Source organism: Megascapheus bottae, chromosome 16, assembly GCF_031878675.1.
Source record: "Megascapheus bottae isolate mThoBot1 chromosome 16, mThoBot2.hap1, whole genome shotgun sequence".
Taxonomy (NCBI): Eukaryota; Metazoa; Chordata; class Mammalia; order Rodentia; family Geomyidae; genus Megascapheus; species Megascapheus bottae.
In genome coordinates, this window is record NC_143524.1 from 12263521 (window position 1) to 12283090 (window position 19570).

Sequence of the window (19570 nt, forward strand, 5' to 3'; positions counted from 1 at the left end):
TGAAGCCATAGGGCAAATTCTCTAATTCCTAGCTGGGCCAGGTCCTGAAGGGTGGAGGTGCAGCTTATCCAGGTGTCTTTTTCACTTACCAACCAGATTAAAACTACATTTCCCGGCGGACCATGCGGCTCCCGCCTTCCCGCCCCTTCCTGTTTTACAACAGACCACGCCCCCCACGACCGCTAGCCAATAGCAGCCCCATCTCTCACTTTCCTCCACCCCTCGGTACAAACTAGCCTACGGTGAGCCGCGAGGCAGGGCTGATTGTCCTTGGTTCTTGGTTTGGAGACGCAGATTCGCCACAGCGGCGAGGGCGGAACTAACCCTATCGAGACACAGGATTTTCGGGAGAGATTGGCCCCTGGAGACGAAATTGCGTTCAAAAAGAAGACATTAATCTTTTGCCCGCAGCCCCTGCAGAGTCTCGTCTTGGGACTTTTCCTCCAGGAATTGAATCTGATGCCGATACTGGAGAATCCAGTGACTCGGCAGGACAAAATGGCGACCGTGTGGGATGAGGCTGAGGTGGGCGCCGGAGACTTGGGAGTCCCGGGGTGGGGGCCGGCAGCGGGAGGCCTTTGGCCGGGGGAGAGCCAGTGGCTGGGGAGGGTCCAGATGGTGGCCCAGATTCGGAGATGGAGCCGGCTGAGTGGTGGGCAGGGGTCCTGACTTGGTGCTGGAGTTGTGGGTGGGGAGATAGGTTGAGAGTGGACTCTGTTGGAACAAAAAGGACGTTTATCTGAAAGCTTTTCTCTAAACAGCAAGATGGAATCGGAGAGGAGGTGCTCAAGATGTCCACGGAAGAGATCATCCAGCGCACACGACTGCTGGACAGCGAGATCAAGGTGGGCGCAGGGCTCCCGGCTTGGCAGTGGAGGATCCACTGCAGGCCTTGGCGACTCCGGGTGCTTTTTCTGCCTCCGCCGGAGCCTGTGGCAGAATACAAAGTTTTAAACGGGACAAGAAGGGACAGGGTGGCTGGGGGCCCTTTCTGAGATCATTTCAAGATTGCGTTTCCCAGCAAAGTTTTTTTTTGTTTGTTTGTTTTTTCCAGCCTAGGTCTTGAACTCAGTCTGAGCACTGTCCCTGAGCTTCTTTTGCTCAAGGCTAGCATTTTACAGCACCACTTCCGGCTTTTTTCTGTTTATATGATACTGAGGAATCAAGCCTAGGGCTTCATGCATGCTAGGCAATTACTCTACCACTAAGCCACATTCCCAGCCCTCATCTAACACCCCCCCTCCAGTCGTTAAATGTTAAACTATTCTTAAAACAAAACAAAAAATAACCCAACCCTTCTTTTTAAGGTGGGTGACAGTGGCTCACACCTGTAATTAATCCTAGCTACTAGGTAGGCTGAAAGCTGGAGGATTATAGTTCGAGGCCATCCCCAGACAGAAAAGCTCCTAAGACCCTATCTTGAAAATAACCAGCCAAAAGCAGGCTCAAGTGGTAGAGTGGAGTGCAGCAAAGCCAAGAAATTCAAACTCCAATACCCTTCCCCTCCACCCCAAGTCATTCTTTTAGCAAATACTCATTTTACAGGTGAGGACATAGACTTAGAGACTTGTTGATTGATTGGTTGCTGGTGCTGGGGCTTGAACTCAGGACCTGAGTACTATCCCTGAGTCTCCTTGTGCTCAAGACTAGCACTCTACCACTTGAGGCACATCACCATTTCTGGTTTGCTTATTTATTATTTTATTTTATTTTTTGCCAGTCCTGGGCCTTCAACTCAGGGCCTGAGCACTGTCCTTGGGCTTTCTCAAGGCTAGAGCTCTACCACTTGAGCCATAGCAGCATTTCTGGCTTTTTTTTAATGTATGTGGTCTTCATGAATACTAGGCAAGAACTCTATCACTAGGCCAAACTCCTGTCCCCACATCTGGCTTTTTTGAGTAGTTTATTGGAGATAAGAGTCTCACATGTATTTTTCTACCCTGCTGGCTTTGAACCTTGATCCTCAGTTCTCACTCTCCCGGATAACTAGGCAGGTTTGAGCCGCCAGCGTCTGGCTTGTTTTTGTTTTTAAACTTGTGGTCAAGTACCCAGTCCATACTAAGATAGAACCTAAAGCCTTACCTTTTTTTCTTTTTTCTTTTTTTTGCCAGTCCTGGGGCTTGAACTCAGGGCTTGGCCACTGTCCTTGGACATATTTTTCTCAAGGCTAGCGCCCTGCCACTTGAGCCACAGCACCACTTCCAGCTTTTTCTGAGTATGTGGTTTGGAGGAATTGAACCCAGGGCTTCTTCGTGCATGCTGGGCAAGCACTCTACCACTAGGCTATGCTCTCAGCCCCAAGCCTTACTTTCTTTTCTTTTTTTTTTTTTGTTGGTTTTGGGGCTTGAATTCAGCCTGGGCACTGTCCCTGAGCTCTTCAGCTCAAGGCTACTGCCCTTCCTCTGGAGTCACAGTCCCACTTCCCCTTTTCTTGTGAGTCTTGATCCTCAGGTTTCAGTCCCTTGTGTAGCTAGGCTTATAGGTGTGAGCTACCACACCTGGCCCCTAAGCCTTACTTTCTTGATGCAAAGGCTTACTGTTTCTGCAGTACTGCATCTGAGGTTTCCACATTGCCTCGTTCTCTTGGTTTCTGTGGGATGTGGACACAGTCAGGCTAGGTCTTCAGAAAGCCTGAGATCTAGTTGGCTATGTGCAGGGGTGTCCCCCTGAACAGCCAGTCCTCACTGGTTAATGTAAGCTTTAAATATATACTTGCGTTCAACTTCATCGCAGATCATGAAGAGTGAAGTGTTGAGAGTCACACATGAACTTCAAGCTATGAAAGACAAAATCAAAGAGAACAGTGAGAAAATCAAAGTGAACAAGACCTTGCCTTACCTGGTCTCCAACGTCATCGAGGTGTGTGTGTATGTGGAGGGGAAGAGAGGGAGTCAGTGGAGCTTGGAGTACCCACTCTGTCCCTAGTGGGGATTGCACCTTAGAACTACTTCTGGGATCCTCTTCCTCAATACAGGCCTGCAAAGGCCTTGTAAATCTTTTATGTCTTCTTCCTGGGGTAGATCAACTTTGGGTACAGAAACAGCATTTAAACAGAGATCTTCCTCTCTTGGCTTGTTATCTTCATTTCTCCTAGGTTTGTGGTTAGTTTGGAATGAGGTGGGCTGGTGGCCCCTTTGAGGTTCATTATTGTGCTGACCCAGTAAAACACTGGATTCTGGGAAGTTCAAGGGGTTGGGTTTTTTTTTTCCCTCCCTTCTCAGCTGCTAGATGTTGATCCTAATGACCAAGAGGAGGATGGGGCCAATATTGACTTGGACTCCCAGAGGAAGGGCAAGTGTGCAGTGATCAAAACTTCTACACGACAGGTGAGACTGGCTCGGTAATAGGAGAAGGGGAGAGGTAGATTAGGATGGTGGAGGGCAAGAAGTAGTGAGGCTTCAGTGAGTGCTATAACTGACACTTTAACTGGAATCTTCCTAGACATATTTCCTGCCTGTGATTGGGTTGGTGGATGCTGAAAAGTTGAAGCCTGGAGACTTGGTGGTGAGTCCTGCTTGAGTCTAGGGAGTTGGTTTTTTTGTTTTGTTTTGTTTTGTTTTTGCCAGTCCTGGGGCTTAAACTCAGGGCCTGGACACTGTCCTTGAGCTTTCTCAAAGCTACCGCTCTACCATTTGAGCCTCAGCACCACTTTCAGCTTTTTCTGTGTATGTGGTACCAAGGAATCAAACACAGGGCTTTGTGCATGCTAGGCAAGCACTCTACCACTAGGTCACACTCCTGGCCCCCTCTGGGGAATTTTTCCCACTGACTTTCCCTCTGAATCTTGGCAGAGCAGCCCAAGAGTCAGGGATCTTGTCTGATTGCCCTTTGATTCTTGTATTGCTCCATTCTGTAGCTCTCCTTTCAGTCTATACACAGCTCATTAGGTAAGAAGTCCGGAAAAAAATCTCAAGGCTTCATGGTCTGTCCTCAGGGTGTGAACAAAGACTCCTACCTGATCCTGGAGACCTTGCCCACAGAGTATGACTCTCGAGTGAAGGCCATGGAGGTGGACGAGAGGCCCACGGAGCAGTACAGTGACATCGGTGGTCTGGACAAGCAGATTCAAGAGGTGAGGAAGGCCCTGAATTGCCAGCAGCCTCACTTAAGCAGAGCATGTGTCTGTACCTCATTTTGCAGATGCATCCCATTACTGTGCTTCTTCTCACAGAGGTCTAGGGAGTAAAGGAGGTGTGCTGTGGGACAGGTTGGGAGGCTTAGGTCCAGAAGGACTGAAGGTCGCAGAAAGATAGATCTAGTGGTGTAGTATCTTTCTCTCATATCCTGCGGTTCTTAGTGAGGCTGTGGCTGATCTTGGTAGGGTGAGCTTTCTATGTCCTTTGGATACAGAAAAGGAAAGGGCAGTGTTCTCTAGTAGTAGCAGGCTGAGTAAATGGGGATTTAGGACATTTACAAGTTGGGCTTGAGAAGCCCTTGGAATTTCACTTCCTCACAGAACTTTTTCCTCACAGCTGGTGGAGGCCATTGTCCTGCCGATGAACCACAAGGAAAAGTTTGAGAACTTGGGGATCCAGCCCCCAAAAGGGGTGCTAATGTATGGGCCTCCGGGGACAGGGAAAACACTGCTGGCTCGAGCCTGTGCTGCGCAGACCAAGGTGTGTACTGGAGGGGCTTGGAGGAGGAAGAGAAGGGCAGAGCTGGAGGTAGGGGCTCCTCTTGCCTTTGACCTGACTTATCACCCCTTGCCCTCAGGCCACGTTTCTCAAGCTGGCTGGTCCCCAGCTGGTCCAGATGTTCATTGGGGATGGTGCCAAGCTGGTCCGTGATGCCTTCGCCCTGGCCAAAGAGAAGGCACCATCTATCATCTTTATTGATGAGCTGGATGCCATTGGCACCAAACGGTAGGTAAGGGAGTGCCTGGGGCCCCAGCAAAATCACTGGCTGGGGCCTTGGCTCCCTAACCCCAGCTCTTTCCAATCCTGTCTCCTCCCTCTGGGACAGTGGCTTCTCTATTGTAGTTCTGCTGCCTGGATTCTCTAAGTAGTCTTCTACTTCCTAATCATCCCCTGCTGTCCTCTTAGTTATTGTTGATTTTAAAACAGAAATCTGGTCACCTCACTCGTCTCTATGCTGAGTCTCTTACACATTGGTCTTATTTGAAACCCTGCTTGGGCCTCCCCATTGCTCTGTGGCACAAATGCTGGACTTGCCATAGCTCTCCCTGCACCTCTACAACTTACTCTCTTCACCCTGGATATGGCCCTGCATCAGTATCCACTTAGATTTTAAGCCTACTAGCAAATCACCCAGCTAGAGGTTTTGTTTTTACTTTTTTTTTCTTTTGTCAGTCCTGAGACTTGAACTTGGCTTGGGCACAGTCCCTGAGCTTCTACCACTTGAGCCACAGTGTCACTTCTAGCTTTTCTGAGTAGCTTTATTGGAGATAAGAGTCTCACAGTCTTTTCCTGCCCAGCCTGGCTTTGAATCAGTTCTCAGATCTCAGCCTCTTGAGTAGCTAGGAGTATAGGCTTGAGCTACCAGTGCCCAGCTTGTCCCTGAGCTTTCATATCTTCACTTCTGGCTTTGTGGAGGGAGGGGAGCGGGGGGTGGGGAGAGGGGTCATGGGGCTTGAACTTGGCCTGGGAGCTGTTCCTGAGCTGTTCAGCTCAAGGATACCGCCTTACTCTCAAGCCAAGCCCCACTTCCCATTTTCTGGAGGTTCTGGAGGTTAATTGGAGATAAGTCTCAGGCTCTTTTGTGCCCAAGCTGGCTTTGAACCTTGATCCTCAGATCTCAGCCTCCTGAGTAGCTAGGATTACACTTCTGGCTTTCTCTGGAGGTAGTTTATTGGATGTAAGAGTCTCACAGAGGAGCTAGGATTACAGGCATGAACCACTGGAGTCTGGCTGCTTATTATTATACTTCCAATAGATGAAAAATAGTTGATTCATTACAACTTTTTGGGGGGGGGGGGTTTCTTGTCAGTCCTGGGGATTGCCCTGAGCTTTTCTGGGCAAAGCTTGCGTTCTACCACTTTTTTTTTTTTTTTTTTTTTTGCCAGTCCTGGGTGTGAACTCAGGGCCTGAGCACTTTCCTTGGACTTTCTCAAGGCCAGAGCTCTACCACTTGAGCCTCAGCACCACTTCTGGCTTTTTTCTGTGTATGTGGTACCGAGGAATCGAACCCAAGTCTTTGTGCATGCTAGGCAAGCACTCTACCACTAGGCCAAACTCCTGGCCCTGCATTCTACCACTTTGAGCCAGAGGCCCATGTCAGGTTTTCTGGTGGCCTGTACTGGCTTTGAACTGTGATCTTTAGAGCTCAGCTTTCTACACAGGTAGGATTATGAGCCACTGGCACCTGACTTACTCATTAAAATTTGAAGTTTTATTTTATTGTAAGATTTTTACTTTTACAATAGAATGTACCGATTTTATGAGGACTAGTCCTTGATGCAGATTTTAAATTCTCCTTTCAGTGGATAGGGTTCTCTTCAAATTATTATTTTTTTTTTTGCCAGTCCTAGGCTTGAGCTCAGGGCCTGAGCACTGTCCTTGGACTTTCTCAAGGCTAGAGCTCTACCACTTGAGCCTCAGCACCACTTCCGGCTTTTTTCTATGTATGTGGTACCGAGGAATCGAACCCGGGTCTTCATGCATGCTAGGCAAGCACTTTAACCACTAGGCCAAACTCCCGGCCCCCTCTTCAAATTATTTTGAAAATGTCCTTTACTTAACAGTGGACCCAGCAGAGATGAGGTTCAAAAGATCAAGATGAATTGTAACAGCAGCCATCTGCAAGTTAGCTAGTTCAAACAACATTATGGTATCTGTCAGATTATTTTAGTCGCTGAGGAAGTAAGATGTAGGATGGTTCAGATGTACCTTAGTGGGCAACTTTCAGAGAGAATTCCATAACAGCAGTAAACTTGGAGGTTGGGGAAATGTGAATTCTTTTTTTTTTTTTTTTTTGCCAGTCCTGGGCTTGAGCTCAGGGCCTGAGCACTGTCCTTGGACTTTCTCAAGGCTAAAGCTCTACCGCATGAGCCTCAGCACCACTTCCAGCTTTTTTCTATGTATGTGATACCAAGGAATTGAACCCAGGTCTTTGTGCATGCTAGGCAAGTACTCTACCACTAGGCCAAACTCTCGGCCCGAACTGTGAATTCTTAAACTGTACTGAGTCACAGGCAAGTGGAAAGGTCCTCAGAGACCCTTCCTCTAGAAGAGACTGCCTGGTTCCTCTTCCGCTCTGATTCTGGGTATAACTGAGATTTGGCTCTGTGCCATCAAGTCTGCCACCTCATCTGGGATGCCTGAGGCCATGGCTGTTGCTGGCCCTAATCCCAGAAGACTTTGGACCGCGCTGCAGTCTATCCCTTTTTATGTAGCAGTGACTGGGCTGAGACAGCTATTTCCCTAACTTGACAAGTTGGGTTAGGTTTGTGGTGGGTGGAGAAGGGGAATGTACCACCCAGGTCATGGCCTCACCAGTGTCTTGGCCTGTCCCCAGCTTTGACAGTGAGAAGGCCGGAGACCGAGAGGTACAGAGGACTATGCTGGAGCTCCTGAACCAGTTGGATGGCTTCCAGCCAAACACCCAAGTAAAGGTGAGCATTTTCTCTCATTTTGCAGGTGGACAATGAGGCTGAAGCCAGGAGACTCCTCAGTTCCTCCAGCTAGTGAGATGTGGAACTAGAATATGAATTTGATCTGCCTTTCATAGCCCTTGCTCTCATCTGTGCTCCCCTCCTGCTTGTGTGCCTGTGATTGTGTCTGTGGGTGATGGCCTGCCCTACAGTGCAACTTGTCATTTCTCCCCTCTCTCAGGTAATTGCAGCCACTAATAGGGTGGACATCCTGGACCCTGCCCTGCTCCGATCAGGCCGCCTGGATCGCAAGATTGAGTTCCCAATGCCGAATGAGGAGGCCCGGGCCAGAATCATGCAGATTCACTCCCGGAAAATGAACGTCAGGTGAGCAGCATCCTGAACAGGCAGCACGAGAGCATCTCTGCTCTTTTTACTTTTATTTATTTATTTATTATTTGTGCGTGGGGGGCGCATCATGGGACTTTAACTCTGGGCCTGGGCACTGCCTCTGAGCTCTTCAGCTCAAGGCTATCACCCTACCCCTGAGCCATAGCCCCCATTCCCTCTTTTCTAGTGATTAATTGGCGATAAGAGTCTCACATTCGTTATTCTTTTTTGCCCAGGCTGGCTTTGAATCGATATTCTCAGATCTCAGCCTCCTGAGTAACTAGGATTATAAGCATGAGCCACCACTCCCGGCCTTGCTTTTATTTTTTAAAGTAGAGTCTCAAATGTATGCCTGGTAGTCCTAGACCTCTGTTCTTCTAGTTCTGTTTCCTGCATGGCTGAGATCACAGTCATGGGCTGTTACCCCCCAGCTTTGTCTACTGAGATAACTTCTTGTAAAATTTTGCTCAGGCTGGCCTGGAACTGCAACTCCCAATCTCTGCCTCTGAGTAGCTAGGGATTGCATGAGAGTATGCCTGGCTAAGCCTGTTTTCTTATTTGGATCTTGGGGATCATTGCCCCCACTTCTTGGGGGCACAATGCTTGACATGTGAGGACAGCAGACTTGTGTTGGCCAGTGCAGTATCCACCCTGATGGGTGTAAGGCCATCTTAGTCTGTGATCCCTTCTCCCATCTCAGGCAGAGATGAGTCCTAGAGACTCAGAAGTAGATTTCCACAAAGCTAGAGCACAAAGGTCTTAAAAATAACCTGGTCTAATCTCATTTAACACCTCTCCTCCTCACATTCACACCCCCACTTGTCTTGTACTGAGGAGAAAACAAGGCAGCGTGGGCATGGAGCTTGCCTTTCTTTGTGGGCGAGGACTTTGTTGCCTGATGGGGGCATGGCAGGCCATCGGTCCCCTCGTTTCCCTTCCCCATAAGTAACTGGGCCCCGCGGCACCTGCCCTCTCTCCATGCAGTCCTGACGTGAACTACGAGGAGCTGGCCCGCTGCACTGATGACTTCAACGGGGCCCAGTGCAAGGCTGTGTGTGTGGAGGCGGTGAGTAGTTAGGAGGGGTGGGTGGGTGGCTGGCTGGTTGGTTGCCTGTAACCTTTTTGCTTGTGCTGGACAGGACAGGGGAGACTGCTGAGGGCAAGAGGTTGAGGGGTCCAGGCCCCTGGGTGCAGGGAGGCACGCTAGAGCCTGTTTATCCTGGCTGCAGGGCATGATCGCACTGCGCAGGGGTGCCACAGAACTCACCCACGAAGACTACATGGAGGGCATCCTGGAGGTGCAGGCTAAGAAGAAAGCCAATCTGCAGTACTATGCCTAGTACCGCAGCTGCCTAGTGCTGCCTCTCCCTGGTCTCCTGCCGACTGAGGTTCTTAATAAATGGTGGTTCGGGTTCTTGCCATTTGTCTGTCTTGACTCCTTTGGGCCCTGTGAGACATAAGCAGGAGGCCTTTGCCCCAGGACCTGTAGCCTGGAAATCCCTGAGACAGCTGTGGGCCCCAAAGCAGTTGTCAGGGTGAGGTTTTCTGGGGCACAGCTGTTGCCTGAGTCTTTTTTGTGGTCTCCCCCACCCCAAGTATTATCAGAGCCTTGCTCCCATTCACTGCCCCCAGCTCTTGAGTTGCTAGAGGCTTTTGGCCACACAGATGGCAGGAGGGCTAAAGCACACTAACCTTGCTCTTGTTGCCTTGAGAAGCCAAGGCTTTAGGTCTTTAGTTCTTGGAAGTCCTCCTTATTTCCTGGCTTGTAGGCCTTCTATTCCTCCATTGAAGATCTCCCTTAGTAATTTGAACCCATGAGCAAAGATCCTCTCAGAGCACTTCTACACTGAATCTGTCATTCAGTGTTCTTTCCTGTCGCCTCTTCTACCACTGCCCACTCCCTGGAAGGCCAGCCTGCCTGCATAGTTTGCTTGGGGATTTTCCTGGCCATGTCCTATCTGCTAGTGGCTCCAGCTCTCCACCTCACACTGACCTGGGGCAGGGACCCCTCGGTGACAGCTCACCCTTACCTGTGCTGTGAGGGAGGGTAGGGGACAGCAGAGATATCTATGGGTTCCTCCCTCAGATCTTTGAGGTCTTTGAGATTATTACCTTCCTGGACAGTTAGCTTCACAGCTAGGTCAAGACTTTATGTCCATTCCAAATGTTTTGTCAACAGAAATCCTGAAAGCCAAGCATTCCAGGGAGTTTGAATAGAAAGGATCCATATTTGTGTGTGTGTGTGTGTGTGTGTGTGTGTGTGTGTGTGTGTGTGTGTGTGTGTGTGTGTGTGTGTACGCACATGTATGGTACCAGAGCTTCAACTCTGGGGGCTCCCACTCTTGCTTAGCTTTTTGCACTTAGAGCTGACACTGAATTGGAGACGAGTCTCAGATTTGTCTGCTCATACTGATGAACTGCAACCCTCCCATCTCAGCCTCCTGACTAGCTAGGATGATAGGTGTGAGCCAACAGGGCCTGGCTTTCCTCTCTTCTTCAGTGAGGTCCTATCTAGAGATGACTTTGTAGATCAAGCACCCTTCCTTGATGACATTATTCAGCTTGTTGGGGAAAGGGGTGAGGATGGGGAGGGGCTGAGATGGTCCCAGGAGGAGCCTGTACCCTACTCAGCCATCACTGGGATAAAAGACTTAAGTACATGTAGGAAAATAAGAGTTGTGCAGACACACATGGGTGGTAGATGACCACAGCCCCTGGTGTGCAGAACAGGCAAGTAGTCCGGAGGAATATTTATTCATATTCATAGAATAGGTATGTACAGATAAAGATGCGACACTGCAGCAGAACCATTTAGACTCAATGGCCACTTTCCTCTAAACACCCACAGTCTAGCAGCAGGGCTGGAGCGAGGCTGTGGATTTGGCCAGCTGAGTACCTGGGCGCCAGCCAAGGGAAATAGCTGGGGATTATGGCTTCAGCATTCTCCCAGAGCACATTCCTGAGTGCTGACAATGTGCAATCCTCAGCCTCCCTCATCTTCCCCCCAACCCCAAAGGGCAAGTGGGAGGGGTATCTGCAAGGAACAGGGGTGGGCTTGTGTGTTGGACTGCTGCAGGAGCATCCCTGAGCTGCCTGGGGCTCCCTGTTGCCCTGCATGCTGCTGTTGGCAGCTGGAGGCGGCACAGCTGCTATTGCTGCCAGGGAGCTTGTGCTGGGGAACAGAAGCTGTCGTGGGCAGGCGGCCCTGAGGAAAGATGTGAGCTCAGCTCCCTGCTCAGTGCTAGGAGGCGTAGACCCGTCAGTGCTGAGTGAGTGGGGCTGGGTGCTATGGAAGCACCTGCCTCCCCTTTCTTTGGCTGTAGAAGTGGTAAAGGAAGGGCAGGGGAAAATGGGCACAGCAGAGGGCTGGCCCCTGCCTCAGTGCCTGGGCATGTGAGTGAGCTGAGGGGCTGCTTCCCCAGGCCAGATGCCCAGGACGCTCCAGCAGCAGAGAACAGCTTGTCGTTCTCTATGGCCCTGGACCCCTGCGGCTGCTCGTATTCCTTTTGTGGGCCCTGGCAGGGCAAGGCCTGTGCCAGGACTGCTGTTCCTCTAGCAGGTACAAGATGGAGCTTGTGAGGGGAACCTGGCACAGGCATGGCTGGGCCCTGGGCCCTGCACACAAGGGTCACAGTGTTGGTCTCGCACACACATGGCACGTTGAACACCACACTCGGTCCTCTCTTCTGGGTGCTTCGCCCAGCCCTTTCTCCTTGCCTCGCACGCACACGCACACCTCACAGAGCAAATATCTGAGTCTCTTATTGCTGTGCAGGGGGGGTGGGCGAAGGCTACTCCACACAGAACGACAGCACCACCATCACCACAATGCCCGAGCACAGCAGCAGCACCTGCTGCAGTGAGCGCCTGTGGAGAGAGGCCCGGGTCAGGGGGAGCAGAGGAGAAGGGGGTAGAGGCTGCAGCTCCCTCTGGGGACCCTAAGAGGTCACTCACCATGGGTCATCTTCCTCTAAGAGATCAGGCAGCACGTTCACCAGAGCAATGTAGAGAAAGCCTCCGGAAGTGAAGGGCAGGATCCAGGCCACTGTCTCCTCTACACAGGGAAGGGGGTGCCTGACTGGCTGAGAGCCCAGGGGGCTGAGTGTCTCCCAACCCCTCCCTTGGGGGAGGCCAGGGCAGACCCCAGCCCAGTACCCGCTAGAGGCAGCTGGACCCTTGGACTGTGCCTCTGTTGACCACCACCGCCCGCCACGCCCGTACCTACTCCCTTGGGGGACTGGGTACAGATGGCGAAGCAGGCCCCCAGCAGGCCCCCCAGTGCTGTCGAGAGCTGCAGCTTGGCTGCACTCCACCGGTCAAAGCCAGCCCGGAGCAGGATAGCAAAGTCGCCCACCTGAGGGAGGTCCACATGTTCAAGCTGAGCCACAGCCAGGCGGGGATCCCCTGAGAAACCTCATCCCCAGCCCCGGGTCCTCAGCCTGCCATGGCTACCCACACACAGCAAGGGAACCCTGGGGCCCAGGCCCTGCCGCCCTCCAGGCGCTCACCTCATGGGGAATCTCATGCAGGAGGATGGCCATGGTGGTCACCAGCCCGATCTACAGGGAAGACAGCCTGAGACGGGGCCTCAGGGCTCCCCACACCCATGCACTCTCCACACACGTGCCCTGGACTGGACACTGGCCTACTGGAAAGAGCAGCAACTAAAGGAGACAGGAGCCAGAGGCTCATGCCTGGAATCCCAGTTCCTCAGGAGGCTGAAATCAGGATGGAGGTTTGAAGCCAGCCTAGGCAGGAAAGTCTGTGAGACTCTTTATTTCCAATGAGCCAGCAAAATGCTGGGAGCAGAGGTGTGACTCAAGTGGCAGTGCCAGCCTTGAACAAAATAGCTAAGGGACAATGCTCAAGCCCTGAGCTCAAGCTGTTGTATCGGTGTGTGCACGCGTGCCCAAGCAGCCACACAGTGAGCAGGAGTAGGAAGGGGAGAGGAGTGGATGAGGGAGGGATGGAGTGAATGCAGCCAGCAAGGAGAAAAAAGGAAAGCAGCAAAGGCCTCTTGGAGGAAGTATGTTTCAAAGGAGGCCTAAGTCAGTTGAGGCAGAAGTCAGTCGTTCCAGGATTGGGAGGAATGTCCCACGCAGATACGAAGTGGGAAAACTCGGCTAGTGCAACGTAAGCACTGCATTGGGTACAGCCCAGAAAGCAGGAGGAGGAGGTGGAAGGAGAAGCATCTAGAAGCAGGCAGCGCTGAGGCTAGCAGCTCTGTAGAAGGATCACCCACAAAGAGTGTTAGCAACAAGAGCTGAGCAGTCGCATGGCAAAGGAGAAGTATGGGGAGACAGTACCCCACCAAAGCACCTTAGAATGACAGGCTTAGAGTAGCAGCAGTGGAGCCAGCAAGTGGACAGGTGCTACATATTTTGGAGATGGAACCATCCTCACCACAGATGCCATCTTCCCCTCCAGTACTGCCCAGCCCCACCTGCCTGATCCCCCACACTCACCTTCTTGCTCACGAGGAAGCTGGCGGCCACTGCTAGCCCGTGAGTGAAGTTGTCTATGGTATTAGCCAGCAGGTTGAGATAGCCACTGACCTGGGTGAGGGGACAGAAAGCCGGGCTGAGCCTGGCTGGTCAGGCAGCTTTGTGGCTGCAACTAGGGGGCCCTGAGCGGGCCACTCACTTTGAGGTTCCGGACCACGGCTCTCAGGCCGGGCTCTGCAGCCGGCTGGGCCAGACAGTGGCCTCCATTGAGCGCGGCAGCAGTGGGGTCTTTGCTGGGGGCCTAGGGCCAGGAGAAGGAGAGAGAGGTGACATTAGATGCCCTCCCCCTCAGCCAGGGCAGACACAAGTGGGGAACAAAGGTGGAGAAGAGACACAAGGGAGTACCTCTTTTATCTGACTATACTTCTCTATGGCTCCATTAGCTGGGTACCCCAAACTTTGCAAGCCTCTGCCCCCCCACATCATCTAGTAAGAACAAGCCACTATGCCCAGTGCTGCCACTCCCCAGATGCCCTCCAAAAAGTTGGCCCAGCCTCCCATAGCTCCCAAGGAAGGAAAACTCCCCCTTTTCAGGGTTTCACTCAAGCTCCTAGTTCTCTAGGCCTTGGGGTTTGGAGCTCACCTGGCTGATCCCCTCCTTCTCCCTGCTGTTGAGGAACGTCTTCTCCAATGCCAGGAAGGTCAGGAAGCCAGCAATGACCCACAGCCCCAGCTGCTGCTGCTGCTGCAGGCTCTGCCCCTCCATACCTGCAGAGGGAGCACTAAGAGGCCATGCCAAGCTAGCGTCCTAGGAAGGGGCCATTTGGAATGGAACCTAGACCAGGGCAGTGACAGCTGACTCAAGCAGGCTTGGCTTGTCAGGCAGCTGGACCCTAGGGCTCCCACAGTGGCCAGGACACTGAAACTGTGACCCTTCCCTCCCAGGCAAGTTCCCTGCCAGATGCCTCTCAGCCACTCTGGCAGAACAGGGCAGAGCCTAACCCAGCCCTGGGCATTGGTACCAGCTCCCCACTCCTGCCCTCTTGCTCCTGACTGCCACCTCACTCACCAGGGCTAGTGCTGCAGGTGTAGGCCCACGCCTCGGGCAGCAGGTGCAGAAACACATTGCCCAAGAGTCCTCCCAGGGCAAAGCTGAGCAGCTGCTTCAGGCGCCGGGTCCCAGCTGAAAGGCAAAGGGTTGGGTCTAAGCTTTGTGCTGCCTGCTCCCCCCCCCAGGTCCCTGGGTTCTTTATCATCACAACCTGGGTCACCCACTGCATAGGTCCACCCCAAATGGGTGAACCACTGTGCACCTGACTGCACCATCGTGAAGAGATGGTGCTTTAGGGCCTCACAGCCAGGCTCCCCAACTTGCTGGCTAATGAAGTGCAGTTTCCTCATCTGGAAACTGGATTTTGTGGGAATTAAATCACAAGACACACAGCAAGTGTTCATTCAAAGGAATGGCTGTCTTCCTCACTGGTGTGACAAGAGATCTGGAGACTTTTGCACGTTTGCAGCATCCAGATCCTTGGTTGACTAGAGCAAATGAGGCCTCGATGATGGAGCTGGTGGAGGTGGGGTAGCATCCTGGGGGAGGTTGCTGCTGGGTGTTCACGCTGGGTGAACTTCCTGTTTATATGTGCCTCCTACACTGACCTTGCAAGGCTGCTCTGAGGGATGAGACCCCACAATGGCGATGTCCTCAGCCCAGCGCTGACAGAGTTCAGGAAGCATTTTTTGTTTGTTTTGTTTTGTTGGTTATAGGGCTTGAACTCTGGGCCTGGGCACTGTTCCCTGAGCTCTTCAGCTCTAGGCTACCACCCTACCCTGGAGCCACAGTGCCACTTCCAGTTTTCTAGTGGTTAATTGAAGATAAGAGTTTCACGGACTTTAGTGCCCTGGCTGGCTTTGAACCAGGATCCTCAGATCTCAGCCTCCTGAGTAGCTAGGTTTACAAGGTGTGAACCACCACACCCTGCTTCAGGAACCATTTCTAAATGAATGATGGTTCCTGAACCATAGATGACACAAGTCTAAGGGTGCTCATTTCTAACAGATTTCTGGGGCTGGTTCAGCTTTACTGTCAGATTCCTGGGTGGCAGTCCTGCCTGCATGCCTGCCTGCCTGCCTGTCTTCTTTCTTTCCTTTCCTTCCCTTCCCTTCTTTTCCCTTCCCTCCCTCCCTCCTTCCCTCTCATCTTTCCTTCCTTCCAGGGGCTAAGTCCTTAGGGCCTTGAGTTTTGGGGCTCTACCATTTGACTTCTGGCTTTTTTGTTTATTTATTTTCTTCTGGTTAATTGGAAATAAGAGTCTCACTTACTTTCTTGTCCCAGCTGGCTTTGAACCTCCATCCTCAGATCTCAGCCTCCTGAGTAACTAAGATTATAGGCAAGAACTGCTGGTATCTGGCCTTCATTTTTTTTTAAAGTTAATTCTGAAGTGCCTGACTCTTTTGTATTTTTTTTTTTTTTTGCCAGTCCTGGGCTTGAGCTCAGGGCCTGAGCACTGTCCTTGGACTTTCTCAAGGCTAGAGTTCTACCACTTGAGCCTCAGCACCACTTCTGGCTTTTTTCTATGTATCTGGTACCGAGGAATCAAACCCAGGTCTTCATGCATGCTAGGCAAGCACTTTAACCACTAGGCCAAACTCCCGGCCCCTGTATTTTATTTTTTAAGATAGGTACTTCAGGGAAAAAGGGCAAACAAATGCAGCAGAGGTTCTTACTGGACACATTGAAAAATGAGCCATACAATGTGTGGGTGGGGATAGGAGGGGAAACCTGGAAAGAGAACGAGGGAAGGGAATGACATTTGCCAAAAAGAAATGTATGGCTGAGCACTGGTGAATCACCCCACTAATCCTTCAGAAAATCTCCACCAGAAAACCGGAATTGGCACTGTGGCTCAAATTGGTAGAGTTCTACCCTTGTGTAAAAGAGCTCAGGGACAGAGCCCAGGCACAGAGTTCAAGCCTCAGACTAAAAAAAAAAAAAAAAAAAAAAACTTGTTACCTGACTTATGTAACTGTAACCCCTCTGCATCTCACCTTTGTAATAAAATTATATTTTAAATCTCTTTTTATCCTGGAAGACCTTGGGAGAGGGGGACAGGTCTGTCTATGTTGTCCAGTTGTGTGGGTCTCCTCTGCTGCCCAAGTGCTGGGATGACAGGTGTATATCACCACACCTAGTCTTTGAAAAAATCTTTAATTACAAAACACATTATTTGTGACTAGGTACCGTGTGCACATGGTAAAAAGAAAACTCTATCTTCCAGGTCCCTTCCTGAAGGCAGCCTCTGCCACCAGCCTCTGGTGTACTGCAGAAGGCTGACCCTGCGGCTCCTGGACTGAGAACTCACACTGTGAGCTGGGCTGGAAGAGTCAGTGTTGGCTCAACCCTTCCCTTTTGTCTGCATGAGCCTGCAAACACCTCACCCCTTCGCTGTACAGGGAACTCTCCATCAAGTCTTCACAGGGATCTGTGGAGTGATTCCCGGTCTCGGAAGCACTGAAGATTCAGTCCAGGATCACTGGGTAAGAACGCTACCCGGAGCACACTCCCAGCTGTTACCTCTCCCCTCCCTCTTGTTCTTGGTTCTGGTTTGAACTCAAGGTCACCTCCAGCCTTTTTTACACTGGTTATTGTCAAGGTAAGATCTTGCTTTTTATGCCGGGACTAGACTCCTACTTCTGCTTCCACGCTGTGCTTAGCCCCGCTACTACCCCTCAGCTAGGATGACAGGGTTATGGGATCTAGCCCAGCCATTGGTTAAGATGGAGTCTCTCAAACAAACTTCCTTTTGCTTAGGCTGGCTTTGAACTGTGATCCCCTGATCTCTGCCTCTCCCACATAGCTAGGATGACCGTCCTGAGCCACAGTGCTGGAGATAAGCACCCAGCTTTTCTTCATGTTTGGGGTTAGGACAGAATGAAGTAAAGGAACTCGTTTTATGCCAGAGTCTACCACCTGAAACAATGGATGGATTCATGGTTATATGAACAAAGAAGCACATCCCGTTCCCACAGGAACAAGGTGATCTCGCCTTGTATCTCTCTCTCTCTCTCTCTCTCTCTCTCTCTCTCTCTCTCTCTCTCTCTCTCTCTCTCTCTCTCTCTCTCTCACACACACACACACACACACACTGAGGGTCTCCCAAGAAGAGTTGCTCCTCAAGGCCCCGCCAGGGGAAGTCACTCACCTTCTGAGCGCAACATGGCCCCCATCTCCAGGGGAATAATGAGTAAGGGGAAGACTCCACTGAGTCCCACCATGAGGGATCCCAGGAGGGAGCAGATCCACGTGTCCAGCCTCTCCCCATGCAGCAGCGCCTCCCAGGACTCGCTTTCCTTGTTGTCCAGGCGACAGGCAGTGGCAGCCCCCAGGCTCCGGAGGGCTGGCTGGGAACCCCCAGCCCTTCCCAGGAACTCCAGGGCAAGGGCAGCGAGAAAGAAGAACCTTTGGTCCACCATGCCACAGCCAGGACAGGAACATCCAGGCATGCCACGTGCTGAAAACCACAAGAGGCTACTTGTTCAAGCTGCCACCCTTCACCCCACACCTGCTTAGAAACGTGGCATGCCCCTCACCCCCACCCCCGCATCGTCATAGCATCCACCCTCTGGCTGGCCTTGCCAAGGACATCTGAGGATCCTAACGTATGCCCACAGAGCCAAGAGACTGCTCCTCCCTACTCCCTCTCCTAAGGGCCACACATTTTTTCCTTTGGAGCGAGACTCCAGCCTGTGTGTCAGCATGTCAGCCTGAGGCTAAGCCTTCCCTAATGACTGGGTGAGGCGCTGGCTGGGCTCTCTGTAGCCACTGGCAGGCCCAGCCCAGTAGGGTGTCTTTGACTGCCAGCAGTTTAGCTGTCAGGATGTGCCCTGTGAAGGTATCCAGGGACCAATGTCAGCACAGTCCAGGCTGATGGGACAGGTGAGCAGGGATCCTAGACTGGAGATGGAGAAGGAGAGAGACAGGAGATGGAGCTGATGGGACAGGGGGAGATGCTTCACAGATGATGGGGCTCCAGTTTTGGAGCGGGATGACTAACTTGGTGCTCTGTGCTTCTCACTGTTTGTGAGCAATTCCCAAAGTCACCTCTATGGAAGGGGGGCCAGGTCCTGCCTCCCCCACAGAGCTGAGAAGATGAGGTAAGCAGTGGCGTGGACAGGTGACAGCTGACAAAGAGCCCCCAGAGGCCCCCATGAGGGGAGTGGGGGTGTGGCCTGGAGTCTCAGCAGGAATGTGCGCTGCTGCCAGTCACAGGATGGGGACGTGAGTCAACCAAGAGAGAAGTTCAATCTGGAAACTAGGGCATGAGACTTCAGTGTGATCTGCCCCGCTTTAAGCTGGCAGTGACCTTGAGGTGCCTCAGTTTCCTGATCCCTGGGCAATGGCAAAAACGAAGCCTATATCTGGGATCTCCAGGCCTACACTATGACGGAGACCACCATGGGACCGGCTGGGCTCCCCTGGGGCTCAAGCCAAGTCGGAGGCAGGTCATACACAAGTGGGAGGACCGCGGCTTGGGGGCACAAGCACTGGGTAGCGGAGAGGTTTTGTCCCAGAAGATAGGAAAGGGAGAAAGCACGACAGAAGTTCAGAAAGAGAGGGCGCAGGGGGCCCCCCGGAGTGTGGAAGGCGAGGGGGCAAGAAGTTCTCCAGGCAGGAGAGAAGTTGGCCTCCTGGACGGAGTCTGAGCAGGAGAAGGCGGGAGGTGTGGGGGAGTCGGCGGGTCCATCCCTCCCTGGGTACCGGCCCCTGGAGGGTCCAGCGGTCACTCACCGAGCGGCGGCGACAGCAGCTGCGGCGCTCCGGACGGGCCCGGCCATCCAGCTGCAGTGCCGCGCCCCGCCCCGCCCGTCCTCCCCGCCCCGGGCCCGAGCCGCCCCCGGCGTGCGGCCACGTCACACGGGGACCTCCGGAACCCAACGCGCCGGGCTCCGCGGGGACAGACGGACCGGCGGCGGGGCGGGGAGGGGGGGCGCTTCCGCTCCCGGAGCCATGGGGGACCCACGCGCATGGGGCACTTCCGCTCAGGCCTGCTCACGGGCCGGCGGGGAGAGCCGGGCGGAAGTGGGGGGGTTCACGGGCCCCGCGCGCTGCGGGGATGGGCTAGGGCTCCCCCGCGCTGCGCCGGGCGGCCGGACTGAGAGCGGAGGTGGGGCGGGGGTGGTGTCTGCC

At 52.6% G+C, this 19570-nt stretch overlaps 2 protein-coding genes across 8 annotated transcripts; one reads left to right on the forward strand and one right to left on the reverse strand.

Moving 5' to 3' along the window:
- Nucleotides 1–284: 284 nt before the first annotated feature.
- Psmc3 (proteasome 26S subunit, ATPase 3) lies at nucleotides 285–9358 on the forward strand. The gene is made up of 12 exons (XM_090347717.1): nucleotides 285–525; nucleotides 762–845; nucleotides 2734–2859; nucleotides 3222–3326; nucleotides 3442–3504; nucleotides 3935–4072; nucleotides 4473–4616; nucleotides 4714–4862; nucleotides 7474–7570; nucleotides 7791–7936; nucleotides 8924–9005; nucleotides 9169–9358. Exons 1-12 carry the CDS (start codon nucleotides 460–462, stop codon nucleotides 9277–9279), a joined length of 1311 nt encoding a protein of 436 aa, XP_090203843.1. The 5' UTR covers nucleotides 285–459; the 3' UTR covers nucleotides 9280–9358.
- A 1283-nt stretch (nucleotides 9359–10641) lies between these two features.
- Nucleotides 10642–19251, reverse strand: Slc39a13 (solute carrier family 39 member 13). 7 transcript variants are annotated; one of them, XM_090347722.1, is made up of 10 exons: nucleotides 19172–19251; nucleotides 17586–17894; nucleotides 14453–14566; nucleotides 14027–14151; nucleotides 13583–13684; nucleotides 13405–13494; nucleotides 12448–12498; nucleotides 12165–12293; nucleotides 11894–11993; nucleotides 10642–11806 (listed from the first exon to the last, which is right to left on the reverse strand). In XM_090347722.1, the coding sequence occupies exons 2-9, from the start codon at nucleotides 17884–17886 to the stop codon at nucleotides 11931–11933; spliced, it is 975 nt and encodes a 324-aa protein (XP_090203848.1). In that variant the 5' UTR covers nucleotides 17887–17894; nucleotides 19172–19251; the 3' UTR covers nucleotides 10642–11806; nucleotides 11894–11930. The 7 variants fall into 7 exon arrangements, with proteins under 7 accessions (XP_090203848.1, XP_090203844.1, XP_090203846.1 ...); XM_090347718.1 differs by having other exon boundaries at nucleotides 12161–12293; XM_090347720.1 differs by having other exon boundaries at nucleotides 11894–12021; nucleotides 12161–12293.
- Nucleotides 19252–19570: the final 319 nt, after the last annotated feature.